We start from the raw sequence: 27,290 nt of genomic DNA on the forward strand, positions 1-27,290 counted from the left end.
TGAAAATGAGAGATTGTTTTTTCTGTTTTATTTTGTTAATTTTCCACAAAAAAAATTAAAAGCGGGATCCATCCACAACAGCGTTAATCAATAGCTGTGGGCCATTGGGGTTTCTCGCGTTTTCTTTCCCCATAAACGACCGATACTCGGTGAGGTATCCCTGATGTGCACTACTATATCGGCATGTTGGCAGATTTAGAGATATACTGTCAACCTTGTATGGTGTTGGTGTGTATTCGCCGAATTGTATGAACCTATACATATCCACCGAAACATCTGTCTGCCGACCGAAATATCGGTCGATATATTGTTTGATGTATCGACCGATATATCGACCGATACTAGCACTATCTACCGATATATCGACCGATACTATCGACCGACATATCGACCCATACTAGATACTGTTGACCGATACTAAATACTATCGACCGATGTATCGACTAATCTATCGGTAGATATATCGACCGATACTAGAACATTTACCTATCGGTCGCGTGTCGGTCGAGTATCGACCGATGTAAAGTACCGGTGAAGCATCGGTGAAATATCGGTGAAGAATCGGTCAAGTATCGGTGAACCTCCAAGTGTATCGACCGATAGGAGTATCGGTCGATACATCGGTCGATACTGGACCGATATATCGACCTGTACTCGATCGAGTATCGACCGATACTCGGCCGAGTATCGACCGATGTATCGACCGATATATATCGACCGATATATCGACCGATGTATCGGTCGAGGCCCCCATAAGATACATGATCCATAAGATACATGATCCTAAATTTTTAACGGTTAATTTTTTTTACGATTGAAGGCTAAAAATTTGTCAATTTTTGCGCCTAACAGCTACTTTTTTGGTCGTTTTAGGGCAAAAATTGATTCCGTTGAGACCCTTTATAAAAGACGCCGAAAATACTAGTCTTACTCAGGCAAAAAAGTTGTTTTCATCAAAGAAATGGACATGAATATGTATTAATCTTTAAAAGAAATAAAAAAGCACTCAAATCAGGAAAGGAAAAAAATAAATTCCGAGTACGAGTTCATTTTATGCAGAAAGACAGACAAAATATGAGGCACTATGAACGGAACGTCTTATACAATGGGCGACCCATAGATCTCCGTTTGATTTCGAGCGTTTCCGTCCTATTTCGGACACTGGTTAGGTTAAATTCTGACACGTTCGTACGACTTCGGACACTTTCGTAATGAGGGTCCGTCTGAGTTCGATTGGTCTCTTCAAATTTCGAACCCTTCCTTTTAATTTCGGACCCTTCCATCCGATTTTTAACTTCGGACAGTTCTGTCCGCTTTCAGACGCCTCCGTTAGATTTTGAACAGTCGCGTCCGATTTCAGCCGATTCCATCAATTTCGGGTATTTTCGTCCGGTTTCGGATGCTGGCACTGTCTCATTAACTCCGGACAATTTTGCCATTTTTACTGGGATACCTGTGGTAGCCCAGTCATAAAATGCCTTTGTTTTTTTGTTGTTTTTTTGTCGTCTTTTTACTGGGATACCTGTGGTAGCCCAGTCATAAAATGCCTTTGTTTTTTTGTCGTCTTTTTACTGGGATACCTGTGGTAGCCCAGTCATAAATTGCCTTTGTTTTTTTGTCGTCTTTTTTTTTTTACTGGGATACCTGTGGTAGCCCAGTCATAAAATGCCTTTGTTTTTTTGTCGTTTTTTTTTTTTTTTCCTCCGCCACAAAATGGAAAAATTGCGCAATAGTACCCAGAGGTCATTGGGCCCTCAACACCATGACAACTAACCGTGATCCAATGAGGTGTTCACATGCTGATCACGCATGTTATCTTGATGATGATTGACGTTGTCATGCACGGACAGGGCCGGGTCACATGACGAGCACGAGATTTTTGCCCATAAAACTATTTTGTCAGTCGTTTTGTATTTCAACGTGTTTGGATTACGATCATCTGGAGCAATATAGCGCAAACGCTCAAAATACTTATAGACGCATACACAAGTCGTATTGTTCGCGGCCAATCCACACAAAAAGAAGTTATTGAACAGTAATTTTGGAACGGACTGAATCGCGAACGCTTGAAAGCCATGAAAGCATTGAATGCCTTGTATGTCTTGTATGCTAAGTATGCCAATGTCTTAGTTGAAAACGTTAACTCGTCGTAAAAAGCAAAATCTGAAATCTGAAACCAAACTGCATATACTCTATGCAATCTATTGAACAACACTACGACCGTGAGACTGAAGAACAAAATTCAAATGGGTGCAAACTGCTTGTGAAGAAAGACGCCATGTTGGATTCACTTGATGCTAGGGAACGTAGCTACGGTAACAGTGCGAATGGTATTAATTTCACGATCAGAAAGGTGAATCTTATGTTTGTTTTCATTGTAGTTGTATGGATATTCTTTTTTAATAAATACATGATCCAAAATCCCGTGTTTTTTGTGTATAATGTTATTATGTTAAGTATTGTTTACGCAATTGTCTTGTCACAGGCGACCCAAGGTCACGTCTCGAGAAAGAGCCAACGATTAATTCACGAACGCGTCACGCGTTGTGTGACTCAGGAATAGTTATGCTAGGAACCGTTGAAAATTTGAACACGTTATAAGGAATAGTATAAGGAACGAAATATGGTCGATTTACAACGATAAATTTTATTTTATTTTCTGCGTATCCGTTGTAGTTTCTGGCGATTGTTGCCGTTTTAAGCTTGCTTTACCATCACTATTATTCACGTCATCTACTTTTATTACATTGGTAAAATCTGTACAGACATCACACCAACCAACTATGTTGAAGGCTTGAAATTATATTACGATCGATTTTCGTCAAGAAATGGGCCAGGAATTTTCCACAATAGTGCAAATAATCGTGAAGGCTGATCGCGGAAAAGCGATTGCGTGACGCTCGGTAAGCTGTAAGATGACATGTTATTATATATATACCAGACGTAAAAACTCTTCAGATTTTCAGTCTGCATTTTGTATCCACTCTGCAATCTATATTTTGTATCTGGTCTGCAGTCTGCTGTCTACATTTTGTACTAACAGGTATCCGTGACACCAATACAGATTATTTTTGGTTACATTTATTCGCACACACATAATCTGCCACAAAATACCTGTGTGTGAGGTAATTCGACATTTTCATTCTTTCCTGCGTTAATAATCTTCTTTCCTTTTGTAACAATGTAGACCACTTACAATGTTTCAAGTAATCCACCCACCCTACAAAAAACAACTCTTGCATGCATAGCATGCCTATGTTTTGAGACAGGTGTATGCCCTTGGCCAGACTTGAGCTCACTATTTCAGTATACTAGTCCGACACGCGTAGTATCACTACACTTGATTCCACGGATCCAGTACCATCCAGGTATCCCAGTTACCCTGCTCACAGGGTCTAGTTTTTTTTTCCTCCGCCACAAAATGGAAAAATTGCGCAATAGTACCCAGAGTTCATTGGGCCCTCAACACCATGACAACTAACTGTGATCCAATGAGGGTGAAGATGTTCACATGCTGATCACGTGTTATTTTGATGATGATTGACGTTGTCATGCATGGACAGGTCCGGGTCACATGACGAGCACGAGATTTTCTTTTGTCGGTCGTTTCGTATTTCAACGTGTTTGGATTACGATCACCTGAAGCGTTATAGCGCAAACGCTCGAAATACTCACAGACGCATACACAAGTCGTATTGTTCGCGGCCAGTCCACACTAAAAGATGTTATTGAGCGGTAATTTTGGACCGGATTGAGTCGCGAACTGTGTATCCGTTGTAGTTTCTGGTGATTTCTGCCGTTTTAAGCTTGCTTTACCATCACTGTTATTCACATCATCTACTTTTATTACGTTGGTAAAATCTGTACAGACATCACACAAACCAACTCGCGCACAAAATAAGAAGAGTATATTGAAGGCTTGAAATTATATTACGATCGATTTTCATCAAGAAATGGGCCAGGAATTTTCCACAATAGTGCAAATAATCGTGAAGGCTGATCGAAGAAAAGCGATTGCGTGACGCTCGGTAAGCTGTAAGATGACATGTTATTATTTACCAGACGTAAAAACTCTTCAGATTCTCAGTCTGCATTTTGTACCCACTCTGCAGTCTCCAGTCTATATTTTGTATCCGGTCTGCTGTCTGCATTTTGTACTAACAGGTATCTGTGGCACCAATACAGCTTACTTTTGGTTACATTTATTCGCACAACACACATAATCTACCACAAAATACCTGTGTGTGAGGTAATTCGACATTTTCGTTCTTTTCCACGTTAATACTCTTCTTTCCTTTTGTAAGAATGTAGACCACAAGTAATCCACCCACCCTACAAAAAATAACTCTTGCATGCATATCATGCCTATGTTTAAAATAGGTGTATGCCCTTAGCCAGACTTGAGCTCACTATTTCAGTATACTAATCCGACACCCGTAGTATCACTACACTTGATTCCAAGGATCCAGTACCATCCAGGTATCCCAGTTACCCTGCTCACAGGGTCTAGTTTTTTTTTTTTTTTTCCTCCGCCACAAAATGGAAAAATTGCGCAATAGTACCCAGAGGTCATTGGGTCCGCAACACCATGACAACTAACTGCGATCCAATGAGGTGTTCACATACTGATCACGCGTGTTATCCCTCAACACCATGACAACTAACTGTGATCCAATGAGGTGTTCACATGCTGATCACGCGTGTTATCTTGATGATAATTGACGTTGTCATGCACAGACAGGGCCCGGGGTCACATGACGAACACGAGTTTTGCTTATAAAACTCTTTGGTCAGTTGTTTTGTATTTCAACGTATTTGGATTGCGATTTCCTGGAGCATTATAGCGCAAACGCGCAAAATACTTACAGACGCATATACAAGTCGTATTAATCGCGGCTAATCCACACTGAAAGATGTTATTGAGCGGTAATTTTGGAACGGATTGAGTCGCGAACGCTTGAAAGCCATTAAAGCCTTGAATGCCTTGTATGCTAAGTATGCCAATGTCTTAGTTGAAAAACGTTCACTTGTTGTAAAAAGCAAAATCTGAAATCTGAAACCAAACTGCATATACTCTATGCAATCTATTGAACAACGCTACTACCGTCAGACTGAAGAACATAACTATATGGGATGCAAACTGCTTGTGAAGAAAGACGACATGTTGGATTCACTTGATGGCAAGGAACGTAGCTACGATAACAGTACGAATGGTATTAATTTCACGATCAGAAAGGTGAATCTTATGTTCGTTTTCATTGTAGTTGTATGGATATTCTTTTTTAATAAATACGTGATCCAAAACCCTGTGTTTTTTTGTGTATAATGTTGTTATGTTAAATATTGTTTACGCAATTGTCTTGTCACAAGCGGCCCAAGCTCACGTCTCGAGAAAAAGCCAACGATTAATTCATGAACGCGTCACGCGTTGTGTGACTCGGTGTTAAGTTACGAGAGGAACTGCACGTTATAAGGAATAGTACAGGGAACGAAGTACGGTCGATTTACAACGATACATATTTCGAAATATGAACATTTTTCTCGTAAAATCAATAAAACTTACTCATACCCTGTGTATCCGTTGTATTTTCTGGCGATTTCTGCCGTTTTAAGCTTGCTTTACCATCACTGTTGTTCACATCATCTACTTTTATTACGTTGATAAAATCTGTACAGACATCACACCAACCAACTCGCGCGCAAAGTAAGAAGACTGTATTAAAGGCTTGAAATAATATTGCGATCGATTTTCATCAAGAAATGGGCCAGGAATATTCCACAATAGTGCAAATAATCGTGAAGGCGGATTGCAGAAAAGCGATTGCGTGACGCTCGGTAAGCTGTAAGATGGCATGTTATTATATACCAGACGTAAAAGCTCTTTAGATTCTTAGTCTGCATTTTGTACCCACTCTGCAGTCTGCAGTCTATATTTTGTATCCGGTCTGCTGTCTGCATTTTGTACTAACAGGTATCCGTGGCACCAATACAGTTTATTTTTGGTTACATTTATTCGCAAAACACACATAATCTCCCACAAAATACCTGTGAGTGAGGTAATTCGACATTTTCGTTCTTTCCCACATTAATATTCTTCTCTCCTTTTGTAAGAATGTAGACATCACTCACAATGTTTCAAGTAATCCACCCACCCTACAAAAAAGGAACTCTTGCACGCATAGCATGCCTATGTTGTGAAATAGGCGTATGCCCTTGGCCAGACTTGAGCGCACTAATTCAGTATACTAGTCCGACACCCGTAGTATCACTACACTTGATTCCAAGGATCCAGTGCCATCCAGGTATCCCAGTTAACCTGCTCACAGGGTCTAGTTTTTTTTTTTTTTTCTGTTTTTTTCCTCCGCCACAAAATGGAAAAATTGCGCAATAGTACCCAGAGGTCATTGGGCCCTTAACACCATGACAACTAACTGTGATCCAATGAGGTGTTCACATGCTGATCACGCGTGCTATCTTGATGATGATTAACGTTGTCATGCACGGACAGGGCCGGGTCACATGACGAACACGAGATTTTTGCCCGTAAAACTATTTTGTCAGTCGTTTTGTATTTCAACGTAATTGGATTACGATCATCTGGAGCATTATGGGGCAAACGCTCAAAATACTTATAGACGCATACACAAGTCGTATTGTTCGCGGCCAATCCACACAAAAAGATGTTATTGAGCGGCAATTTTGGATCGGACAGAATCGCGAACGCTTGAAAGCCATGAAAGCATTGAATGCCTTGTATGTCTTGTATGCCAAGTATGCCAATGTCTTAGTTGAAAACGTAAACTCGTTGTAAAAAGCAAAATCTGAAATCTGAAATCTGAAACCAAACTGCATATACTCTATGCAATCTATTGAACAACACTACTACCGTGAGACTGAAGAACAAAATTCAAATTGATGCAAACTGCTAGTGAAGAAAGACGCCATGTTGGATTCACTTGATGCCAGGGAACGTAGCTACGATAACAGTGCGAATGGTATTAATTTCACGATCAGAAAGGTGAATCTTATGCTTGTTTTCATTGTAGTTGTATGGATATTCTTTTTTAATAAATACATGATCCAAAATCCCGTGTTTTTTGTGTATAATGTTATTATGTCAAGTATTGTTTACGCAATTGTCTTGTCACAGGCGACCTAAGGTCACGTTTCGAGAAAGAGCCAATGATTAATTCACGAACGCGTCACGCGTTGTGTGACTCAGAGTAACTTATTCTTGGAACCGTTGAAAATTTGAACACGTTATAGGGAATAGTATAGGGAACGAAATATGGTCGATTTACAACGATAAATATTTCGAAATATGAAGATTTTTCTCGAAAAATCAATAAAACTTACTCATACCCTGTGTATCCGTTGTAGTTTCTGGCGATTGTTGCCGTTTTAAGCTTGCTTTACCATCACTATTATTCACGTCATCTACTTTTATTACATTGGTAAAATCTGTACAGACATCACACCAACCAACTCGCGCGCAAAGTAAGAAGACTATGTTGAAGGCTTGAAATTATATTACGATCGATTTTCATCAAGAAATGGGCCAGGAATTTTCCACAATAGTGCAAATAATCGTGAAGGGTGATCGCGGAAAAGCGATTGCGTGACGCTCGGTAAGCTGTAAGATATATATGTTATTTGCCGGCTGGGAGGTCCGTATGGTGAAAAACTGTGACCGAGGTCTTGAAAATACTGCCCGAGGCCGTAGGCCGAGGGCAGCATTTTCAAGACCGAGGTCACAGTTTTTCACCATACGGACCGACCCTTAGCCGGTAAATAACATATTTATTGTTTTTAAACTTGACGAAATTCTTTCCGAAAGAACCCGAATGACTTATGGCCGTAAATACGGCAAGATCTTCCATAAACTGAACAATTTTTGAGTGAGTAAATGGAAGTTAAAATAGAGGTGATGCAAATTTAAGAGAGATGCCTCAGCGAAACATTTTCATTTCCGTAAAGATAAAGGTGATTTAAAAGGCTTCCAAACAAACTTTGAAACATTATTTTTATAAGTATCTGTCACAATCTGACACCTGTCAATTAGAGAGCGCGCAAGAAAAAAAAATCGTAGGAACATTTGAAAACCAACAGAACTAGTTTGGCAAGGACTGTCACGACAATGTTTTCTTAAAAATCAGTTAATGATCTAACGGAAAGTATTATTTACTCTCATCGACCATTCATTCATGTACGAAGATTTACCTCTGTTCATTAGGTAAACGGCGAGGAAAGTAATTGTGAGTAAATTCAATTTTTTATTTTGAAGTTGTGGGAGTTTGCTCGTTTTTTTGCTGTAATGGCGTGTTTAACTCTGATCTTTCCTTCACAAAAACTAAATTCGAACGGCACACTCCAACGAGACACAAGGGAATTTAATGCAGCCTTTTCTCAATTCCTTCAACTTCTGTTGTCCAAGTTAAGGTACAAATGTCCAAATTGAACGGAATTGGAAAGACTCACCAGGAGCGTATATTTGTTGTAGAACTTAAATTAAAACTTCGCTCGCTTTTTTTTTACTATGAACAAATTGCTCGAGAAAATTCAGATGTCAAATGAATGAAAGTTCCATCGTTCAGTTTAACTGTAACCAAGTACCTCACGTTTCAACTTTCTGGGTACTTTTTGTGAACGATTAAAATTAATTGCAGACGGTTTTTAGGCCGCTTGTCAACCAACGTAATGACACTATTGTTTATACAAATTCATTCTGAAACCAATATTTTTCTGTCAACCAAAGTGATTTGATAGAGAGAAAAGGGAGGATTCATAAGTTATTTATCGGCTTGAGGTAGTGACCGACGTGTTTGCTTAAAAATACTGCCCAGCCGGAAAACGAGGTATATTTATGAAAAATGACAACGAAAGTTGGGATGTACTCGGCGACTCACGAAAGCGTTACCGTGGCCCGTGGGCAGAGATAGGAAAATACTGACCGGGTAAAGAACCAATCAGATTGCAAGATTCGTTACCGTGCCCTCTAAAAAAACAATAAGACATGTTATTATATACCAGACGTAAAAACTCTTCAGATTCTCAGTCTGTATTTTGTACCCACTCTGCAGTCTATATTTTGTATCCGGTCTGCAGTCTGCTGTCTACATTTTGTACAAACAGGTATCTGTGGCACCAATACAGTTTATTTTTGGTTACATTTATTCGCACAACACACATAACCTACCACAAAATACCTGTGTGAGGTAATTCGACATTTTCATTTTTTTCCCGCGTTAATAATCTTCTTTCCTTTTGTAATATTGTAGTAGACTTACAATTAATCAAGTAATCCACCCACCCTACAAAAAATAACTCTTGCGTGCATAGCATGCCTATGTTTTGAGACAGGTGTATGCCCTTGGCCAGACTTGAGCTCACTATTTCAGTATACTAGTCCGACACGCGTAGTATCACTACACTTGATTCCACGGATCCAGTACCATCCAGGTATCCCAGTTACCCTGCTCACAGGGTCTAGTTCTCCACAAATTCCTCACTTTCTTTGATATGAAATTTCATCATAAATTCACTTTCTGCCGCGAAGGTAATTTGTGTTCTCTCACAGTAGAATTAATGGTCAAATATTTACTGACAATGCATCAGCGAAAAGACGTTTCGTCAAAGTCATTTAAACACCCTGCTGTTAGAAATAATTATTGTACAGACATCTTTATTATAGAATCTTGCACGAAACAGGTTGTGAAACCAAAGAAACTCAATTTTTTCCTACCAAAGATAAAAAATAGCTCGAAGGAAGCGTTTTAGTTTGAAGTTAACTGAAATGTTTTAACAAGTTTTCTCTTTCCAACACTTTTGCCAAAAATGTTTATATTTCTAAACTCTCCTTTTTTTAAATAAAAAGCTCCTTGCAGGTGCTATCTTGAATTAACGAGGCTGCAAAATTACCACAGATCTAATTTTGGAATAAACTTTAAGCCAACTGTTAGCCAGTAGAAATAGGGGTTCAGTGCAATTAGTTAATCATTATGATGATTAACAATTAGTTACTCATTATGATGCGAAGTACAGACGAAGCTATCTCATTCGATTGCGATCCAATTAAGGGTAGTAGTTACGACAGCCCCACATTAAGAACCAGCAAGAAAAACATCGCTTAAATCCAGAGAGGATATTACCGGCCTATTTAATGCTGAAACGCATTGGAAACGTTTGTAGTCGGGATTGGACGAGCAAAGGAAACGAATTTTCTTCTTATAGGTAAGAATCAGTCCAAACTATACTTATGTACAATTATGGGTAAATTTGCCTGAAGAGCGCGTTAACAGGTCAACTTATCAACTCCTGTTGCGCAAAGCATTTTCTGAAGCACTGCGATATTCTCTATGCGTCGAAAGTTACACTTATCTCAAGTGATTCCTTTTCAAACAGCTGTAGCCAACATGCAAATTTAAAAATATGGTTAAAATGCTTCAATTCTAGGCGTACTTAAAATTGGACTTTCAAAAGTTGTTTGATTTGCGAGGAAATAGAGAAAGAAAGTAGAAAATACCACAAGGTTATTTCTCACTTTCAGCTGAAGCTCCAGTTTGTTTGAATGAGGATCCACTAGATTGTTAAAACAACACTTTAGCACTTTTTGTTTTTAAATAATAATTTACAAGTAAACAAGGATTAAAGAATAGGCACCTTTGTGCAATAAATAATAGATGGCTTAGTTCAAACGTGAAGTAAATTAAAAACGAGACATATCCACCCCTTCTTAATTTTCTGATCATCAATGCATCAAGAGATTCTATTCAGCATATGTTATGCTCAAAGCGAGAATGCTCCTTGTTATGATCAGTTCGGTGAAACTAAGTGAAACAAAGACAAATTTTCCTTTGAGTCAAATCCCTGAGAAAAAATTAATTTATTGGCATGGGAAATTCTAGATTCTCACTGGTTGTAAGCCTTTTTGACCTGAAGAAGATGATTCGCGAAAGGATATGGTTTATTTCTTTGCATTATCGGAATGGACCAGTCTCTAATATTAAGAAATCCGCGGTTGAAGATAGTGGGGAAGAGGGGAGAAGGCGAAACCTGATGATATTTTTGGAAAATATGCCTCCAGATTCCCATGTAACCTTCCTACAAATGCACCTGTTTTATAGTAGTCTGAGTTAAGTCTTTTTCCTCCCTCGTTAAGTACGCTAATTGGTTTGTCTTTTTTCGTCAAATCATCTTGGCGTAGCCTTAGGTGATGGCTTAAGAGAGTGTCTCTGTAAGAGCGGTCCGGTCGATTTTGCTTGTAACACGGATTTCACTCATTTCTTGTGTGTTGTAAGACATTCATGTAACTATACCAAGGCTGTGCTCTAGCGGCGCCCGGTCGCCTCAGGCGACTAACATTTGGTCTCGGGCGACTGAAAAAGAAAAGCGGTCGCCCGTCCGGGCGCATAGATTTCGGCTTGTGTGAAAACCCGAAACGAAACCAGCAAACGTATATAAACGGAACGGAACGAAACAAAAAGAAACTCCATCGTGCTCCCCGGCTCCTGTTAGCCCGAAAAGCAAAAGCGCTGAAAGCGCAGTGCAATCAATAGCCTGTGTGATATGTACATTTAGGTTAAATATTAGGGTAGGTCATGGGTCTTGTTTCGCTTCGGTGGTTTCTCTTCTGGTTTATTAATATAGTACATGGCCCAGGTTTCTTGTCCATTGAACGACGCGATAAAGCGAGCCACTGATTGTAACTAACATTATATAATTTTACTTGCTAATTTGATGACATTTGCAGAACCAAAAAATATTCGGCAGGACAACAAGAAGAAGTTGTCGCGTGTGTTATGTAATATTGTTTCACATGATTTAGCACGAAAAATTGTTTTTTCCTTGCCCGTGAGAAACTGCACGATATTTGCACAAGCATGTGTTGAAGATCTAATTTTTCTATTGAAGTGGTTGAATTCAATATTTAATTTTTGTGTTTCAACTTGATAAATAAAACGAAACCGTCCTCTATGCAAATTTCTGTTTATTTAATTAGCTTCGTCCGTGGCATGCAAGATGTTTATCAGCACCATATTTGGCGACCTGGGCGACCTACCTAAAACCACAATCCGTTTGATCGGATCTCTTTATTTTTCAGAGTTTTACGGAAATTAAATTTCACTCGAGCGAAGGCTTGTCGTGACACTTTTCAAGACCTTATTTTCATACAACTTTGGAGGGCAATTTACAAAAAACTACGGAGCTCAGCAAAAATCAAATATCACAGCCATGTATATTAACTCTATCTTATCTATCGAGGCGACTTTCGTAAACATCACGTTTTAATCAAGGAAACAGGAAGACTTGAATGACATCTTATCGGTTCGCCTGAGTCACACCCGCCAAAACCGATCAGATTCAAGGTAAATTTTTGAAAAAGTGAGGCGTTCTTAACTGATCCATCTAGCATAGCTAGGAAGTAGGTGCCATAGAAAAGGTAAGTACGGAAAAAAACTTTGCGGCCCAACCTTTACGAAAACTTTATAACTCCGTGAACTTACCTAATTTTCGGCAATCTCCAAGTTTGGCCGCCATTTTGAGGGACTTGTCAACATGAAGCGTAACCGATATAAATCAAGCAGGTAGATCTAAAACCGTCAGAAATACATACGAAAGCAATTCAAATGAACTTTACTTTCAATTCAAGCGACAAAATTTGAAATTGTTCGTTAAACTTATCATCCCCAGTGTTTGAATTGTTGGAAGAGATAGTCGCATACAACTAGTGTTCGAATTCCCCTCGTCGATTCCACCGTAAGAAATAACCTGTGCCACCCAAGCTTCGAGTCGAATGTGAAGTACGAATCAAATAACATAACTGCTTCATCTTCGCGGCAGTATCACGCTGGTATTTTGATTTTCTGAACGACAAGAACGGTGATCAGGAATCGATCGGTATGTTTACCTCAAAAACATGACCGCTGACCAGCCGCTGAGTGAAAACAGTATAGCGCGGGGTGGGGTGGGTGGCGGGCTTATCGTCATTAGATATTCGAATACATACTTAAAAAGTTTTAGAACTACCAGTCTAAACAGTGAGGGCATGCTTCGTGGTACAGACAACTTTTATTTCATTCTCATAACTTTTTCCTTTAAAATAGAACTGGTATTAATAAATAGAGTTATCAATATATTTTTAACTGGGGTACCCATATGACCTTTTTGCTTGTCATCTGTGGTATAAAATAAGGTGTCTTTTCCACCAGAACCTTTTATTTATGCCCCATTGCACGGAATGAAAACTATACTTAGAATGTTTGTTCTAAGTCATTTTTGCTATTCCCAAGAATGTATGCAAAATGATAGAGATTTTATTCATTTAGCTGATTCGTTCTTTTAAGTTATGGCGCGTGCAGATTTTTTTTTTTATCAAAAGTCGCGTGTGCAACACACCGGAATTGAAAATTCATCGTAAAATTGCAAGAACCTTAGAATGAGTGTAGGCAACTTTGACTTCTGCCGAGATGAAGTGGATGGTTCAAAGGACCCCCTGAGATTTTTTTCAGGACTATGACTGAGATTTGTTTATAACTATGATAATCGTCATTATTTGCGGACGGTGCTTTTTACCCATTGTTGTCATCATTATCGTTATAACGCCGGAAGAAGTATAAAGCCGGCACGTTGCCTTACCTAACTACAGAGAAAACTGTTCTCTCTTTTGCTCCCCTTTTATCCTGGAAACTATTACTATTAAGACGATCAACAAGGAAGCCTTTATAATTACTGAAACTAATGATTAACAGAATGTAAGAAAAAATAGGTCTGCAATGCGTACTTGTGTGAGATTTTATTGACAAAGTGTTTGGAAGGGGTTTTTGAGCGGAAGCAAACCTGTCGCTCACTGTGAGTCAACTGTACTACAGGGGTGATATTAGGCCTGGAATCAACAGTCTGAATAGTAATTTTTGTGTGGGAATTATTTGAACAAATACAGATTCACAGGAGGGATCTGGGGTATTAACTTTTCCTTTTATCAAGCAATATGCCTTTCCTTCCCTCCCTGGAAGCTTTTTGGCGTGTTTTTGAACGTTTGGTAATCGTCTTCAACAAATAAATTACCTCTTGGTGGCTTAGGCTATTTATTTGTTTATACGGCAATACTGGAAATACTTGGAGAAGTAAATATTTTCGTAACAGTCATTGAAAAAAAATTGAAAAAATTTCTGCTACTACTTTTTAACTCGTGGATACACGATAGCGTAGAAACGAGTTCTTGTGGGCGCTCTGCGATATGCAAATTAGCGTGGACTCTTCGTAATTAGTCGTAATTAGTCGGTTTCGAACTCGAGATCTATCCTCCCGAAGAAGTAAGTCCAAAGTCGTGGCGCTATTATGATTGCACTGATCGTTGCGATATTTATTGTCTTTACACGCCTGTTTCGACATTTACTATATTGAAATGGACTTCAAATGTTTCAGATTAGTGCTATGATCAACTTAAAAACCAAATTTGAAGCGTCTTCGAATCGTCCATGCGCTGAACATAACGAGGACCACGAAGAGTTTGTGAGTGACAGCAAGCTGTTGACACAGAAATTCCCACGGAAACATGTACACATGACATAAAAAAAATGGTAATTTGCAGCATTATTTCTTTCTACGCCAATTTGGGTCTTTCCGTTGTAATCGTTTCGTTTTGTTATTCTTCTATGCAAGCGTGACTGTTTTGATGGTAAGAATGAAAGATGATCGCTTTCCACAAGTCGTTGCCGTGCACGTGACTATAATCTGGCCGGTGTTGTTTTGATCACTTGACAATCTTTTTCGCTGAAAATACAGGACGACTTCCTATTTCAAGGAATGTTTTTCCAATTAATTTCTATCGCATCGGTGTAAAAAAGTACAGGTATATGGGTGTTCTGAAAAACAAAAGGGAAATTCAAAACTACGAGAAATTGCGAGTAATCGGCCTCTTGTACTACACGCGGGTTTTTTTGGTGTAACATGCGTGTGTTTCCCGTAAGTTACAAGCACTTTACGCACGTGGGAATGCTGCAATCACGAATTTTATATTACGCGAAAGTCACGCATGTGGTTGTTTGCTCACTTCACTAATATGTTTGTTTGCTTGTTGTTGTTTTTTTTGGTATCCTGGAGTATTTCAGGAGGGGTTGCAGACTTAACTTTGGAATAATTGTTTAATGCAGGGTTGTCAATAAAGGTTGCAGTTAGAAATTAGCCAAGATGCTAAAGGAGCTGCCTTGAAATTTCAGGACTGTGTGTTATGTAGTTTATTTTTGTCTTTTGTAAATGGTTGTTCAACTGGACAACTCTTAGAAAGATGACTTCAAACTTAATTTTAAAAGGCCTGTTCTGGTACCAAATGAATAAGCAGCATTTCCTTATTAATAGTTTTGCAAGTTTCTCATTACAAATTCCTCTGAAAAAAGAGAAACAACTCTTTTCATAACTATTTACTGCTTTCTTTTGTTGCTCTCTTAACTTAAAAACAATGTACATCATGATAAAGTAATTTGTTATAGGACACCGTGAAATGAGGCCCAAACAGCCTTATGATCTGTGAAATGTGTTTCTAAAACATCTGCTTGTATATCAATGTTAGATATATTTGTATATATATGATCAATTACTGTTGTTGTCAGTTGTATAAGTTGATATGAACTGTTTGTAGTGGTTATCCCTCTCTAGTAAATTATACAAAGGTCTTCTGTCTGTTTCAACAAGCCAATTTATATCAAAGTCTCTAGTAATGATATTGTTGTCTGGTGAAATGTTATTTAATACCTCAGTTATTGCTTCATAAAGTTGTCTTACAGGCACGTTTGGGGAGTGATATATCGCTATGATTGTCCAATCCTCAAACCTTGCTAACTTAATTACTGTTATTTCAACACCATGTATATTGTGACAATAGGGGTATCCAGGTAAGTATGGGATTTTACTGTACACAGCTGTACCACTATAAGACCTTGATCCATTGCTGGAATTAAGGTTATCATTATGGAAGAGAACATAACCAGCCATGTCATACATGTCATTATTATCTTGAGAATTAAATCTTGTTTCTGTGAAAATATTGATATCAGCACTTAGATAAATTAAGTCTTTACGTATATCTTCTATGTGTTTGTGAAGAGACCTTACATTAAGATAACACAGTTTAAGAAGGGAAAATGTTATGTCATGGAGAGGGAGATGCAAAGCTTCAGTTTTGCAGTTGTTCTTAATCTCTTCATCTGGATTAACAGCAATCTTGCTTTCACACAAATCAGAAATATATAGGCCTTCTATAGCAGTCACTCTACTGAGTCCCATATAATGTATGTGTGGAATAGTATTTCTGGTACTAAAATCCACAACAATTCTACTGTCAGTATCACCTTGTGACCTGTGAATTGTTTTTGCTGCTGCGGGACGCAGTGGAAATTGTTTTCTGACAACTTGTGCTGTTCTGTTTCTACCTACCGCAAACTATGTAGTCACAGGGTTTACTGGGGTCCATGTGTGTTCAATTCATTGTACATACAAATGTCTTTTTTCATTTTTTGTTTTGTGACCTACATCTGAGTGGTCAAATTGTACCCATACAATACCAGATGGTTTGGTTTGTTGATGTAACTGAACTAGTTTAACAACATTTCCAGCACCATTTGTCATGCCATCTTCGGTTCGTACATTCATGACAAGGTGTGTTCTTTCACCCTCAGCAAGACAAAGGGTTGAGGCTAACTGTTTTGTTTTTCTTGGATCATTGGGCATTTGTCTTAGTATTTTGTTTCTTAGCTCTGGAGAGATAGCTCCAATAACACTATCTTGAGCATTTATTGTGAATTTGTTTCCTGTGGCTGCATTATGGGCCCTTTGTTTAAATTCATCTACTTTAGCATTCTGTATAAATAGGTGAGCTGCATCTATTGGGTTGTTGATGTCTTCTTGTATAGCTCTCTTTAAGTTTTGCAATGTCAGCTACTGTGTGTTTACCTTTATGCAACCTATTAAGTAATTCTACAAACAATTTGCTGTCTCTTTGACCCATGATTTCATTAAGTTCAAACATTTTTAAGTGTTTATGCCATAAACTGGGAGAAAGAACAGCATAAATCTACATTTTTGAGGTCTTTGAAAATATAAGCTTCCATAACAGATTCTAATTGGAATAAGTTACCAATAGTAATTATGCTCACACCTCCAAAATCCTCTCTACAGCCTTTTATATATTTAAGCCTATTGTTTAGCTGTATTGCAAACATACCATTTCCTACCATTGAGATTTCATCAACAAAAATCAATTGACTTCTCAAAGTGTTTAGTCTACTTGAATCAAGCTGTTTGTAATTTCTCAGTGATTGATTGGCAGGAATGGCCAGAGTGCTATGAAGAGTGTCACCCTTAAGCTTTACCAGTTGGAGCTAATAGTATAACTATGATCTGATGAAAATCATCACCAGCTCTAGTGTTATAATACTTAAGCACTGCCTGATACAAAGCTTTTGTTAAATGCGATTTGCCAACACCAGCCCCTCCACTGAGGAAGCAGTAGAAAGGGGTTTCTGAGGTTTTAATCTGATGTAAAATGTGTTAAAAAAATTCTTTTTGCTCTTTATCGGGTGTCTGGACCATTTGACAAAAATCAAAATCAGGTAATTCATTCAATATCAGTGGTTCATTATTCAGCGATGTTGATGAAATGTTGAGATCATCAAAGAAGTCATAGTTTTCACTAAAATCAGGATGTAAATCTTCATGAGATCCAATCCTTGAACGGAATTGGTCAATGGAGATCCCCATATTTACTTGTGTGCTTGAGCGAGCAACAACAACAATCCAACTAACTAGAAACTCAGTTTATTAAAATAGATAACACTCTTGACAGTTCAAGGCAAACAATAGTTTCTTTCAGTTTGTGACACTTTGAGACACTCGTGTGACATTTTGAGACACTAGTGAGACACTTTGAGACACCCTGAGACTCTTTGAAGCGCAACCCGCACAAATACATTCAAGCCGACAAATGTTGGCTTGCGAGAGTACAATGACTCCTTTCAATCTGACACAACCCGCACCGAAGGTCCAAGCCGATAAATGTTGGCTTGTGAAAGCGTAAAAGCTCCTGTGCAACCTGCACTGAACACAAGCCGCGTTTCAGCGTGTTGACTTACGTGAAAAAATCTTTTGTTATAGACACCTGAAGAAATAACGAAACAAACGCCTCAGATTATGAAAGAAAGAACACAAACCAGGTGTACAAACGTAATCGCCTTTCGTGAGAGCTTAATCGTGAAGCTCCAGAGATTCCAACCCCATGTGATGGAAAATAGGGAGTAATTATTAGTGCCAAAGGCGCGAGCTTCTAGGGGGGTCAGGGGGCATGCCCCCGGGAAATTTTGCAAATTTAGGTTCTCTCAAGTGCCATTTCCTGAATTTTGACATCATTCCGGCCTGAGTTATAACATACCATAATGCTCTTCGCGAAGAAAGTAAGTATAATATGAGTGTTTCACAGTGACAGATCGCCAAAAATTCTAAAGATTAGCAATTTTCCCCTAGTTTTCAGAATTTTATGATAAATCGGGAGAATTTGGTAAAAATCGGGAGAGCGGGAGGCAAGACATCAAATCGGGAGACTCCCGATCAAATCGGGAGGGTTGGAATCTCTGAAGCTCCCACGACAAAATTGAAAAGTTAAAGCACGCAAAGACCCCGTGAAAATGTGAAATGACTTATCCTTACCTTGGAAACAAAAATCCCCAAGAAACAAACATGAAATTCCGAATAAGTTCTCCAAAACCCAACGACTGAGAAGAGAAATGGCCGCCGTACAATACACTATGAAAAAACGCCGACTGGAATCCAGTCTTCACGGCTCACTGAACGCAAATAGAAACCACGTGACAAGCACTTCTCTCTCGTGGACAAATAAATAAAGAAATAAATTTCGCGGGAGTTGACAAAGTGTGGGAAATCCCACACAAAAATCGGTGGGGAGAGTAGTTCGCGTATCTTATAACCTGAACGATAGTTTTCAGTAAAACAAATACCACTTAATTCAATTTACCTTAGTTTTCTCTTGTTTAACTGTAGCATTTCTGGGGACCGTAGATTCTTCTCTGATTCTTCTTGTCTCAGCCAAGACTCACTATCATCAACTCTTTTCTCGTGCCTCTTACGGCATGGGACACAGAGAGCTGAGGTATGCGATTGCAAATTTCTCAGTTGAAAGTACGGCCCAATAGTATCCATCAGGAATTGAAAACCGATATGCACTGTTTACTTTTATTATTCTTAATCAAATAAGGGGCGTTTTCATCAACAAATTTAATCATACTGGTTATTGAGAATCATACAAACTGAGGAAAACTGACCGCAAATAATTGTGAACCGTACGCATGAATAAGTGTATTGGGTTGTCAGGTGATTTGATCTTCTACAAAAACATTATTGATTATCAACCAAGCAAAATTGTACATATTTTCATCTGCAATTAAAAGCACTTACACATAGATCTATGTTTTTTGAACGTGATGTGTACTTAAGTACCCTTAATCTAATAAAGAGTTTCTTCTCTTTTCGAGCAGATATGTCACGAGACAAAAATAGATAACAGAAAATGTTACTGAAGACCACCTGATTCAACTGTAATAATAACTCCAAACAGCTTTTGAATGTCCTGAGACTACGTCTCGTGTTTCTCCCTACACTTCTTTCGTGCTCTAGCCGCTTCCTGCTTGCTTTATAACAGAACAGAGCACAGCCAAGGCTTCCCTATTTGTTAAGTATACTCGATACGATTTCAATTTCTGCTTCAAGGGAGAAGCCTACTGTAATTCGTGAGTGGCCAGTAGTTACGCTCGTGAGGTAAAGAATGGGTTTGTGACTTTTTCACTCAATTGAAAAGACTCGCGTCACTCTTATGAAATGGTCAAACGGAATACAGACCCCGAACAGTCTCATATTTTTCTTAAAGATAGTGAGGTCACGCATATCCTGTGGGCATGGAGAAGCTGCCAGACGCGAGACTCGTGTCTCGCGCCTTTGCCGCTCCACGCTCTCAGAGTTGGGCAAAGACAAGACACGTTACTTCTGATGCGATACAAGAGGTTCAACGATACAAGAGGTTCTTCTCTGGCAATGAAAAATCTATCATTTTCGAAAGGTTAACACTTTCTCCCAAATGCCCCTAAGAAGCTAGTGCAAATTTTGGGGTCCACCCTTGCTTTTTCAGGAAAGTCTTCTCATGGAAGTCTTTTTCAGGAAAGTCTTCTTCAGGAAGCTCTTCGAAGAAATGAATTTAGAAGTGGCACAGCCTTGATATAGCTACTTGTATGGTTCCTTTTACGCAGATTTTGCAGAAGGGGAGAAACTGATGAGAAACCGCTAAGAAGATATTTGTTCAGTTGAGTCACTAGAAAATACAAAGCCTGCCGTGCTTACATCGTTAGGGACCTTACGCAGTCAGGAAGGCAATTCCGAGGAGGACTTCGATTTAAAAATGTGCTTATCCTCACATAGCGCGTCACAACTCAAATTTAGCATAACCTACGTGATCAGTGTTGAGTTCCAGATGGAAACTTAAAAAAATTTATGTCGGGATTTCCGCTCTCGGAGCTCGTGAATTTTGGTGATTTCACTTTGCTGTTGTGCAGAGGACAGATGAAAAAAATCAATACAAAGTTTTAAACGCACGTGCCAAGATATTGTTCTACCCATAAGATCTTTTGTTTTTCCACTTCGTCATCTCCGTCGCCGTCTTGGTTCACCTGAGGTCCCTCTTAACCTTCGGGGCCGATTCTAGACTACTTAGTCGAAATATAATTGGGTGATGTTACGGACACCTCTCTTGACCCAATCCGAGAAGACAAATGTTCTTGATAGAGCGACGTTCGATTGCATGAGTGCCGGAAAACCAAAGCTTAAATTATCATCACAACTGATCGGAACAAAGGAAAATACCTCTGAGAGCCAATAAATATATCTTATTAGATGTTTTGTTGTGTAGTATCGCTGAGTATTTTGACCTGAGTTGTGCCGTATTTTGAAGAGCCCGTAGGGCGGGCGAGTTATGATACAAAAAAAGGGTGAAAGTACTCAGCGATACTTCATATAAAAAAGATTGATAAGTTATTTATAATCCAATTGTTTTATTTTACCTATTTGTTTACTTTATTTAGGCGGGAAAAGCGAGGCAGAGAGAGAAGCGTAGCATGCGCAGCTAACCGATTAAACAGGTTTCTTACATTACAAAATAACCAACTGTGCAATATCGCAGGACATCTGTACTCTAATGCCGCGTTATTTTTACTCCATTTTGTGCAGCTGGATAATAACGACTCATAGTGAAAGCAATCAAACTCCCTAATACGTGCGGGAAAACACAGGCGACCAAGTTGAGCTTGGTTTCAGTTTTGCATCTGATTGATTGGTTGAGAAAGTGGCGCGAGTTTTCTGAACCAATCACATAGCGAAAAACGGAGCAATCCAATATTACTTTCAAAATTCAATTCAAAATATTGATTGAGTTCTACTATCGCTTTGTTTTTTGAATATGGAGTAGATTTTCCGTATTAATTGAAGCTGAATCTGAACCCTGCAAGTTTATTGAACTTTCTTAACACTCTCTTTACCTCTTAAGATTTATGAAGGTTCTGTCTAAGCATTAAAATGATCCCCAAATCGACCCCCTGAATAATCCCCAGTTTTAGAATGATCCCCAGCCTTAGAATGATCCCCAATGAAGTTATGGAATGGTGATTAATGGTGAGGTAGATCAGGATGATAAGGATAAATTCTCCCAGACCCCCACAAAAGCTTCTCACAAATACACCTGCTTTTCAGTCCTCTATATGAAGTCTTATTCCGCCTTTTGGTAAATATCGTTATCTTTTCAGTCCTAATGTCTAATGCCCTTCACGTTGCACGAGCTAAGCGTTCGAGCTGAGCGTTCGAACCTCTGTTATATTTACCGAAGCTTCTCTTTCCCCAAAAAACTCTTTCGTTGGATTTTCCCCTAACATTGTTATGTCAATAGCTATTACCCATCATGCACCGCCCACTTATTCAACTGATAACAATAAAGGAAAACACTTTTAACAGCCAGTAAATATATCTTATTAGACGTTTTGTTGTGTAGTATCGCTGAGTATTTTTACCTGAGTTGTACCGTATTTTGAAGAGCCCGTAGGGCGAGTTATGATAAAAACAAAGTCTAGTTGTGTTTAGCGATTGCCATGCAACGCCCAGTTATCCAAACTTCAACACAGGTGTAAATTAAATGCCAAGAGGGATAGTGTAAGCATAAATATCTTGCTGGTCCTATTTTGTCGAATATTTTTAGTGTTGCCCTCAGTGAGATGAGCATAGTAAGCGTTTGAAGTTTGTTGTCATAAATTCGCCAGTAAATTGGTGTAGTTGAATTGTACTGACGCTAAATATTTCTATTTTTCATGCTTGTATTGTTTATCAAGTCCGATTCTTGGGAAGTTTTACCTCTTGGTGATAGAAAATAGGTGGGGTGATGGGGGGGGGGGTGCAGGGCTCTTATCGACTATTATTTTGAATTGTCAAATCGAGCATAATGAAACGCATTGGGCATTATTTTCGGCTTAAACCTTGCTTTTAAGGTAGACGCTCAAAAGCCTGCTCTCATATTCGAGCATAATTTATCTAAGTGGGAGTGGGAGGTGGAGAGGGCTGCTTGCGCACCCACAAATTTGATTTTAAGGAGATTAGAGCCCCTCTCACACCCTGCTCCGCCGTCTGTGTTTTTGCCATCAAGAACATCAATATACTTTCCTTGGCAAACTCTGTCATAGGGGATGATAGTCTCCTACCCAGTCCTTCCACCGTAGAATCTGACTACGATATCAAGGGGATGATACACTGGTTGCAAGAATATTCTCTCTTTCATTTTCATACAGAAGCCGCAAATAAGTTGATAGCCACAACATGAGAATCCAAACTGTTGTTGGAGTGCTATGTGCAGTTGTTTTCTTCCATTTGGTATCCAGGATGGCACGTGCTAACGCCATCGGTAAGTGCAAGTCGCAAGAATCAGCCTTCCAAAAAGCCCTTCAAGGACACACATATGACACATTCAAAGTCAAGAGCCTGCATGTTTGCGTCAAGAGATGTGATAAAGAAGGAAAGTGTCAGAGCATCAACTTTGTTATTGACGAAAGTATCTGTGAACTGAATAAGCAAAGCAAGGAGGCAAGACCAGACAATTATGTGACAGACCCAAGACGGATTTACATGACAGTACAATTTGGTAGAGGTGGGTGCTTTAAAAGTATCGTGATCTTAAAAAGTTGATCTTTTGATTGTATGTATATGTGTATGTAAGTTTGTATACGTATGTGTATTTTTTATTTAGAGAGGGTTATGAATATTGAGATCTCGGAAGTGTAACGGCCAAATTTTTTCTTTTGTGCGGCAGATACCTGGCCATCCGGAACATACGGACTTCCTCGTTCCAAGACTGGCTGTCCTCAACCCCCTCATGGCTCTGAGTGGGAGACAGGCTGGAGGGTACAAGATACGGAAGACTCTAACAACAGCAATGGCTTCTCGGATAGTTTTCATTTAGATGCAGTTGTTTTGGACAGTCATGTGAACAGAAGTTTCTGCATAAAACACGTACACAAAGTCGGTACTGGAGCGAAACCATGGCCTCTGGGTAATGATTTTTCAAGCATTTTTTAATTTTTTCAACTTTTTCTCTTTTCGTAGTTGAACAGGACACTTTCACATCAGCACGACGCCTTTTTCGTTATTCCGTTATTTAAAGCTCTTTGAGATTTCCCGATATTCCCGTTGTGCTGGATTAGTGACTAATCTCGGTATTACTCGATTCTTCCTCTCAAGGCTCAGTAATTATTGATAGAATTCATTGGAGTCACGTGAGTTTTAACAATGGATGTAACGATCTTTGCTTTATCTCAAACTTGATCCACTTCCTGGGCATAAACAAGGGCCAAACTTTCAACATGATTTCACCCCAAAAACAACTCTCAATTTCTTTTACTATTTGGCTTCTCCCTAGAATATTTCATACCCCCGCTGTATAAACTTATTAACGCTTGTTCGTTGGTTGTTCAGTATAGGCCACCAACGGAATCTTTCTATCTCTTCCAACTTTTCACCTCTCGAGCCATTTTTGTTTTTTCTTGCACCCGAGCAGCGCTTTCTAAAACTCTTCGCTATAATTTCGCTTTTAAACTGTCTTCGTATAACTTTATAGGATACTAAACAGGATTATGAACATAAAAGAAACATATCGGATCGTGATTTGTCCGGTTTTATGATAAAATAAAATACGAAAAATTAAATAGCAATTGTTTTTCCAGGCCAATATTGTATTTACAAGAAAGGCACTTGTCCAGTAGGACTCAGCGAAGGATTTATACAGTGGGATGACGAAGACATAAGTAACAACAACAGTAATGGTGGAACACTTCCTGATGGTATATATGACAATGCTACAAGGATATCGTTTTGTTGTCAGACGGATGGTAACAAGTCCGATCCCATCACCCTCCCCGTGGAAAAACCTTTTTACTTGCTAGCTTACGGTTCGTCTGAGTGTCAGAAAGTAGAGGGGGCCCTGGGTACTGAGGAGTATATACAATATGACAACGAGGACTCAAATAACTCAGATAAATTGGAAGGGAGTTACCCTTTTATGGAGTATTCACGCGTTACCAAGATGAGAATAACTTACTGTTATTACCGTGCAGCATGATTATTTTGCAATATTTAAAATCTTTGCAGATTTCGCAGATTGTCTTTGCAAGTTAGTGTTAGACAACTGCGCACCTACCCCTCCCCTAACCCAATAACAGTCGACTAATAATTAAGTTAGGGTTAATATTGGGCCAGGGAAAGGATGGTGCGCATTTTCTCAGATACTGACGTTGATCCAAATTCATTACCTTGAGCCCAATAAGAATACGTAAGGGAGGGGACAAAAGTTTTGATGATATTTATTAAGCAATTTTTTCTAAGATTCAAGGCGTTTAAGTGAAATTTCTCTTATGAATTGAGTGAGCTGTAAATCGACGAAATTTAATGTTGAAGGTCTACAATCACTTTCTTGTTTTTTAAGGCATTTGACAAAAAAGCACATTTTCGCTCGACGGTGAATTTTAGCCATAGGAACATTCCGTAGGAGCAAACATGACCTTCAATAGCTTTTTGCACTTCGTCAACAATACTACATGTCTATACAGCATGTTCCGGCAGTTGAATGGTGTTAAAGGAATTCAAAATGGTTGTATTCTAATAAATTACGTGTCTCTAATCTAAGAAGTCAGCCAACCGCTTGAACATGAGTTTTTCCATCGTGGTCACTGCACAAATGCAAAGAATTGAAGAGCTCATCTTTAATAAAAGGCCTGTTACCAGTTGTTTGGATTATATGTATCACTTTCCTCGACGAAAGTCTAAAGCGCTTGAAGGGAAATAATTCTACTTGAAGAAAACTAACTATTGCGTCGCACTCGTGTTATAAAATACTGCGTTCGAGATGAAAAGTTAAATCTGAGCGACCGCAACCGACTGAATGACCATCACATTTTGAATTATCACCAAAAGTTTATCGCCCTGTGTTAGTTTTGGATCATAAACCGAATTGTTTAGAGGGGATATTATTATGTATTTGAGTATTTTGCGTTTTTTAATTCGCTAGATGCAAAATTGTTCGCTTTTTTCACTTGAAACGGCTGTTATTTCAAAGCTAGAAGCCCAAATTTACGCTATGCTATGCTATGGTAAATTTCTTTCATTGTTTGTGGTAACTCCACATGTTATGAGTAATTATTGTAAACATAAGCTTCTAGAAATCCCCAGACTGCTGAGTCATGCTGACTTGCATACCAAAGAACTTTTCAGAACGTTTCATGAAGTCACGCATTTGTTATGTAATACTTCTAAAATATCGTAAAAAAGGCTGTGGTTATTCATCGTGGTGTTGTCGGAACGACGACTGTTTTGAAAGCTATACCAGGGGAGAGTTACAGCGGAAGATTGCTTATTTCAAGGGCCTTTGGAGACAGCAGTGAGATTGTGTTAATGGTGAGCTGGGATATAGACTGTGGTGGGCTTAGTTAAGTATGGTACTGGAGGCGCTCCTTGTTAAGAACATTACTTGCTGTTCAATAAAGTAATTGAGTTTAGAAGATTGTAGTGTATTTTCTGTCGGTTAGATTATACCGTAACACACGATACTTCACCACACCTGAAAGAAGAACTGCATTTTAAAAGAAATATTATTCTGAATCTGTTCATTTCAAATTTTGCTCTTGATCGGCACGTGTGCAAGTTTGCACTTTGTTTAACGTAAAGATCATGATCACTCGCTTTCATTTTGCCTCAGGATGGATCAATGTTCGCCATAATTATCAGTAGTCCTTAGTGACTGTGACTACCATGCCAGATTTTCGTTATGTAGCACAGTCTCCTTAGAAACAAAGAGCAAAGGCTGAATAAGAAAAAAAACAGCCTTTCCAAAGCTGCAACCGCTATTTCGAATGGCTTTTTGGACTAGCCAATAGCAAGTGAATATATAATCCGAAACGACGAAAGATATTGCTCAAAAATTTTTTTAGTGGGACGAAGGAAAATTCTGATTCGTCGCATTTCAGGGCTGGGAATCATTTTGGGGTCAATTTGAGGATCATTTGAGGGCTACGGAATATTCTGGGGCCGGGATCGTTACGGGGTTGTTATCTTTACAGGGCTGAGGATCATTTCGACTCGGGATCATTTTGGGGCCGAGATAAGATGGTAAGATTATATTCCGTCGATGGCCTTTGCTCTGCAAGGAGCAAATAAGGTTAAGTAAGCTGCACAGTAAGAAGTCCGTAATTATGATCTGAAACCTTCCAAGAACGAGTAAAATGGTTTGAGAAGCTGAGGAATGTCTTTGGAATAACGTTATGATAAAACCTTCGCACAAGTTTACGCCCGGGAACGTGGGTAAAGTTTGAAATAACGGAGAGGTCCTGATATCCAAATTTGGATCAGAACCGGGAGACTGGGAGGGGCGGGATAGAGTCATTTGGCCCCCATATTCAAGCAGTAATAAATCGATAAAGAGATTCTCCCTGATCCCATAGAAGCTTCTCACAAATGCACCTGCTTTTCAGGAGGTTTAAAGTACTAACTATTCACTTCCAAACTAGCCGATCAGTGTGCGCGAAAAGCACTATTCACTTGTGGAGTATACACTAAGTATGGAGCAGAGAACGAGAACTGTAAGTAACATTACGGGGTCGATATCTTTACAGGGCTGAGGCATTTTCACAAATGTCAATAAAATAACTAATGCT

The 27,290-nt window shown here is 39.0% G+C and overlaps 1 protein-coding gene and 1 long non-coding RNA gene across 4 annotated transcripts; one reads left to right on the top strand and one right to left on the bottom strand.

The window, feature by feature from the left end:
* Positions 1-10,037: 10,037 nt before the first annotated feature.
* LOC149047139 (uncharacterized) lies at positions 10,038-26,138 on the top strand. Of its 3 annotated transcripts, none has more exons than XM_089205371.1 (4): positions 10,038-10,230; positions 22,881-23,236; positions 23,399-23,638; positions 24,309-26,138. In XM_089205371.1, exons 2-4 carry the CDS (start codon positions 22,909-22,911, stop codon positions 24,701-24,703), a joined length of 963 nt encoding a protein of 320 aa, XP_089061497.1. In that variant the 5' UTR covers positions 10,038-10,230; positions 22,881-22,908; the 3' UTR covers positions 24,704-26,138. The 3 variants fall into 3 exon arrangements, with proteins under 3 accessions (XP_089061497.1, XP_089061496.1, XP_089061498.1); XM_089205370.1 differs by lacking the exon at positions 10,038-10,230 and adding an exon at positions 12,109-12,365; XM_089205372.1 differs by lacking the exon at positions 10,038-10,230 and adding an exon at positions 12,318-12,439.
* Positions 17,796-18,834, bottom strand: LOC149047140 (uncharacterized). The gene is made up of 2 exons (XR_016186319.1): positions 18,697-18,834; positions 17,796-18,151 (listed from the first exon to the last, which is right to left on the bottom strand). It is a non-coding gene; the product is annotated as an uncharacterized LOC149047140 (long non-coding RNA).
* Positions 26,139-27,290: the final 1,152 nt, after the last annotated feature.

This window comes from Pocillopora damicornis, chromosome 4 (genome assembly GCF_964200805.1).
Source record: "Pocillopora damicornis chromosome 4, jaPocDami1.2, whole genome shotgun sequence".
Lineage (NCBI taxonomy): Eukaryota > Metazoa > Cnidaria > Anthozoa > Scleractinia > Pocilloporidae > Pocillopora > Pocillopora damicornis.

Excerpts from the sequence above, each read along its gene's own strand:
- LOC149047139 (XM_089205371.1), top strand. The coding sequence starts at position 22,909 with ATGAGAATCCAAACTGTTGTTGGAGTGCTATGTGCAGTTGTTTTCTTC. Across the intron at positions 23,237-23,398 it reads GACAGTACAATTTGGTAGAG|ATACCTGGCCATCCGGAACA; the intron begins GTGGGTGCTTTA and ends TTTGTGCGGCAG. Across the intron at positions 23,639-24,308 it reads AGCGAAACCATGGCCTCTGG|GCCAATATTGTATTTACAAG; the intron begins GTAATGATTTTT and ends TTGTTTTTCCAG.